Source organism: Cyprinodon tularosa, unplaced genomic scaffold, assembly GCF_016077235.1.
Source record: "Cyprinodon tularosa strain WSP-4 unplaced genomic scaffold, ASM1607723v1 ctg768, whole genome shotgun sequence".
Lineage (NCBI taxonomy): Eukaryota > Metazoa > Chordata > Actinopteri > Cyprinodontiformes > Cyprinodontidae > Cyprinodon > Cyprinodon tularosa.
Window position 1 is genome coordinate 282,015 of NW_024039527.1, and position 5,288 is coordinate 287,302.

At 38.5% G+C, this 5,288-nt stretch overlaps 1 protein-coding gene across 1 annotated transcript; it reads left to right on the forward strand.

Moving 5' to 3' along the window:
* The first annotated feature begins 3,399 nt into the window (after positions 1-3,399).
* si:ch211-220m17.5 (guanylin family protein) lies at positions 3,400-4,537 on the forward strand. The gene is made up of 3 exons (XM_038270573.1): positions 3,400-3,562; positions 3,769-3,961; positions 4,075-4,537. The coding sequence occupies exons 1-3, from the start codon at positions 3,488-3,490 to the stop codon at positions 4,131-4,133; spliced, it is 327 nt and encodes a 108-aa protein (XP_038126501.1). The 5' UTR covers positions 3,400-3,487; the 3' UTR covers positions 4,134-4,537.
* Positions 4,538-5,288: the final 751 nt, after the last annotated feature.

Below are 5,288 nucleotides of genomic sequence, written 5' to 3' on the forward strand. Positions count from 1 at the left end.
AATGATCCATTATCTAGATATTTCCATTTCATAAACCATCACAAACCTTTCTTAAGTGTACTTACTGGAGGCCAGTTCAATCTGAAAAAGTCAAAAAAGAGACAATTAGAAGAATTTTATTGATACAATTATTTCAGGACTTTGGCACTCAGACCTCGACAGGAAACATTATGGCTGAAATGTACTTCAATATGCATAAGCAGGTGTATGAAAACACCTATCGTTCCCTCGAGGCCTGAAACTGGTGATGGAGTGGAAATGGATGAAGTTGGTTCAGTCCATAGACTGTTGGTTGGCAAGACGGTGTGCTTGAGCTGATTTGGTGAGAACAAGTAGACTGTGTGAGCTGAAACTAGTGCTTCACTCGGGACCCAGAAAATAGATGTCCAGCTTGCATAAACACAGTTTGCATGAACCTGTCCATGATGAGCAAGCATGAAGCGACAGTGGAGAGGAAAAACTCCCCCTTGGGAAGAAACCTCTAGCAGAACCAGGCTCAACTGACTGTGATGGGGAATGCAGTAAGTGTCCGGGAGGAATTACACTCTTATAGGGATGAGGTCGAAGAAGCACCTTGGGAAAGCCAGATGGAGCTTAGCTACAATGGTGGAGAAGGGGATGGATGTGGAATGAATCTGGGTCATCTGAGTTAAATTCAGGTGGAATCGTGGATTTGAAGACCCTTTAAAATGGACCCTGGATGCTGATTGGGCTTTGTTGAATTGCGGTTAAAAGCTAATAGGTTTGCATCAGAGGCAGGAGAGCCTCTGATGATGAAGCAGGTAATTTAGTTTCTTCAGTTGAAGGCTAGGCTTCATGAAGTACACTGCAACACGTCATCTCAATCGTCATCTACAACATGTCATCTCAAGGCACTTTACTGAGACAATTCAGACAGATCATACAGTCATATTAGTTCATAGTATTCTCATGCAATCCTTCACACCAAGCATGCTTTTAGCGACAGTGGAAAGGAAAACTCAATTTCAACAGGAAGAAAACTCCAGCAGACCCAGGCTCAGTGTGAGCAGCCCTCTGCTTAGGCAACTGGGGTTCAAGTAGACAGAAGCAGACATAGAAAAAGAAGCAGAGATATAAAATGTAATTGTCAACCAGCTCCACAGGCAGCCCCGTCCAAGAAACACACAGCCTGGCAGACAAGCTCCGAGCCAGCTCCCATGTCAGAGGATGAAAGAGCGCACATACAGTTAGTGACATTCAGAAAAAAACAGGACTACACTAAAAAACAGACCAAGCTACAACATCTATAAAATAAGATGTTGATAGCAGCTGCACAGCTGATATTTCTCTTCAGGATGGTGTCACAGCCAAACAGGAACAGAGCAGATGCTAAAGATAAAATGATGAGGAAAAGCATAATGCTAGATAACTAATAAATACTGCAGAATGGGAGAATAGAGATAGAATGAAGTGGAATGATGAAAAGTGGTCCCTATGTCCTCCAGCTGTCTAAGCCTATAGCAGCATAAAAGATTTTAAAAATGTGGTGTACGGTAACCTGATTTTCAATTCATGGCTGTGCAGTTACCGTAACAAGGAGTCTTTGACTATATGATGTTATTCTTATATTATTATGAAGTGACATAATAATATAATGTGCCACAAAGACTGAGGTCAATGGGGCTCGTGGTACTAGAAAGTCTATTGAAGTCGTAAGTGAATATAAGCTAATTCTTCACAAAATAATGACAAATATAGAGAGAAAATGTAACTAAAAAATAATTAAAACTGATTTAAAGATTATAGATGGAGGTTCATGTCAGGTAGGGCCATTAAAACACTGCACATTTATAGACATAACAAGATACAAGTAATAATGTTTTGGACAATGAAAATTTATCATCAAGGCCTGTCAAAAAAGACCAGTCTTTTTACGTTAGATTTACTGAGAGCTTTGCTTTAGTAAGAAAACAGGAAAGGCATAAATCCTGTTGCCAAGTTTAATTATGTCACACATATTTTCCCCACAGTTCTGATAATATTTATAATTACATTATAAAGTCTCTTTTTTTTTTTTTTTCGCTTTAAGAAAAGAATCCTGTGGTTTCCCAGGAAGGTATAGTGCTTTCAAAAAAATGTTTTATACTAAAGCCCCAAAAGTTTTATACACTAATGCTACCATACAAATGTGCTATGCTTTATAAACTAGCATCATTATTTTTAAAAATGTGATTACCTTTATTTCCTCCTCACACACCATAAAATGGCTAATCATTAAAGATAGATTAAAAAAAAGATGTATTGAAGATGCCCAGTACCACAACCACTAGTTAGACTAATGGCTCCTTCATGCTGTGTGTGAAAAATTGGGCCTCGTGAGCTCATTAAAAACCTCCCATATGTGTAGATGGCGTGCCAAATCCTCAAAGAGCTGGGTGAGTGGTAGTGCATTTAGTGCATCCCCAAAGCAAAATCAGAACTTACGCTGGGATTGTTATGTGGATCCCATACAGTCCTTAAGAGGTCTGACAATTACACTGTTACATTTGTGGAAGGTCACAGAGCTGTGTTGTAATTTTGACTGGCTAAAAGGCCAAAGCTGCAACCTGGAGTGAAACACATATTTATTTGTTATGCAATGTATAGCGCCCTTCCTAATTCAATGTAGCCCCTTTCTTTGCCTAAAAGCTTTCACAGCTTCAGTTCTGAGCACTTATCATCGAGCATGCCTAAAATCCCACAGAAGGGTTTAGATAGTAAACTGTTTTTTTTTCCCCTTTCTTTTTTTGTTTCTTTATAAAATATTAATCCAAATGTGGCTGAAAAGAAGGGGAAATAATTCACGAAAGCAAATGTCTTTTTGAACAAAAGGAGTGACAGAGGTAATTTCAATCCAATAAGCTCTTTTTTCTTGACAAACTGCAAAATAGAACTGTTAAAGTATCCAATATAGATCAGGATATATATTAAACAGACTGCTTAGCTCTATTATTTAAAACATAGAGTATGTTTGTCCAAAATCTAGAATGTTTTAGGTCAGCAGTTTTCTTTTTATCACCTGTTCTAATGTTTATAATTTAGGCATGGCAGAATTTTTTTTATATCTTAAGCAAAGCTTGATAATAAGGTGTGGGTAGCCAAACCTTTTAACAATGCCTTGGTGTGTCTCTGTCGTCATGCATGAAGATCTTGGTAACTGTTTAACCCACAACAGGTGAAATCAGCTCCAGGCACAGCAAACCCCTGAGCCCCAGATCCATAAAAATAATCAGACAGATGATGTCAAAGTTGGATTTATGAATTTCTCTTTACAACCTCGTAAAACTCAATCAGCATTCATTAACCATGAGAAAAACTTTGCTCCTGTTTGTAGCAACTGTGGTCACATGACCACTGGTTTCCTGGGCTTAAGGGTTTAAAAGGAGGTCTGTGTAGCGATAGAAACCAGACACACTGAGCTGAGCATCTGCTGAGAAAAACCAGTGGACCAAAGAAGCTGCAAAACTAACCGCTGCCAACTACCACCATGAAGGCTACCCTTGCCACTGTTGCTCTCTTTGTCCTGGCTCTTGGCTTGACCTCTGAGGCCGTACAGGTTGAAGTAAGTGATTCTCTGTTAGATTTCTACATGACTGTACACGATAACAATGCCAAGCTGCATTTTTGATGACATACACAGAGAAACGAAGCTTCATCTATCTATACAGGATGTGGCTTCTAATGGAAAAAAAATATTTTTATACATTTTTTCTATGCTTTGTGTTTTAAATAGCCATTACTAAGAACAAACTTTGCTTCTTTCTTCAGGAAAATGGACTGAGTTTCTCCCTGGAAGCAGTCAAGAGGCTTCAAGAGCTGTCGGAGAGCAGAGCCATGACAGGGCAAGTGAACCCAAGATTCAGGGCAAGCCCCATGTCCCTCTGCGCCGAGCCCATGCTCCCCCAGGAGCTGCTGGCCCTCTGCAAGCAGACCGGAGGGTCTTCATCTCTGGTCAGACTCGGTAAGCTGATTCTAATCTTAACGCTGTTAACAAGAGATCGCAAGTTATTAATATGAAATTGTTTTAACAATGTGACTGAGCTGACATTTGTCTGTTTTATGTCTCTATTTCAGCTGCAGTCCCAATGGATGTCTGTGAGATCTGCGCCTTTGCAGCCTGCACCGGTTGCTAAACTCTCACTGCAAGCCACATACATCTTGCTTTAAGCTGATCTTTTTTTCCTCCCATCCCCTTTACAACCTAATTATTGTTTCCCTGAATTTATGAGCCAAAGGCTTTTTCCCCCGATTACCTGACTCAGCCCTGATGGGTACTTAATGTGTTTTTAAATAACTATTAGATCAAAAAATGGCCACCAAAGATATTAACCAGACCGAGGAATGTTTCAAAAACTGTTACTGTCTAGCGTATTGACCTTATTTTTACTATTCAACTGACAGCTCTTCCGGAGTTTATATTGGATTTCACAGTGGATGTTACATTTCACTTATTTTGCTTTACATATTTAAGGAGATGTTATCTTTTTTCGCTTTTTTGTATTATTATTATTTTCAATAAAAAGCTTTCTCTCAGTGACCTGGAGCACATTGTGTTTCTTCTCAGAAAATGTCGGTAGAAATTCTGTTTAAATGTCTACCCCTCATTTTAATAAAAACTAAATACTACAAGGTTCAAAGAAATAACATGAATCTGAATAAAAGCAGTAACAAATAAAAATTCTATGAAAATGAACAAATAAAAGTCAGACATTGCTTTTCAGCTGTGCTTCAACAGAATGATTTAAAAAATAAACTCATCTAACATGGCTGGGAAAAAAATTATAGTATCAAGTTGATATTTTTTATGCAACCTTTTGCAGCATCCACTGCTGTCAAACAATTCCTGTGACTGTGAGTGAGACTTCTGCACCTCGCAGCAGGTATTTCTGCCCACTCCTCATGAGCAAGCTACTCCTGTTGTCTCTGCTTTGAAGATTGCTCTTTTCCAGACGGCATGTTTCATAAGGTGACAAACTTTCTGAAATCCAATCTGGGGACATTACCAGCTCATAGATAAAAAATTAATACATATCATCTAAATGAAAATAGGGATCAGGAACAGTGATGCTATCATCTATTTTTACATATTTATTCATATCTAAACAACAAAATCAAGTGCAAAATCCAGGTATGTAACCCTATTTCCTAAGATTAATCAAATGAATCAATCAATGTCATTCATTCTTCTCTGTCTTCTTCCCTCTCCATATTTTCTTTCCTTTTCCTTCATTTCAACTCTTCTATCAGTGTTCCTAATTTCCTCTGCTCTCATTCACAAGCACGAAAGC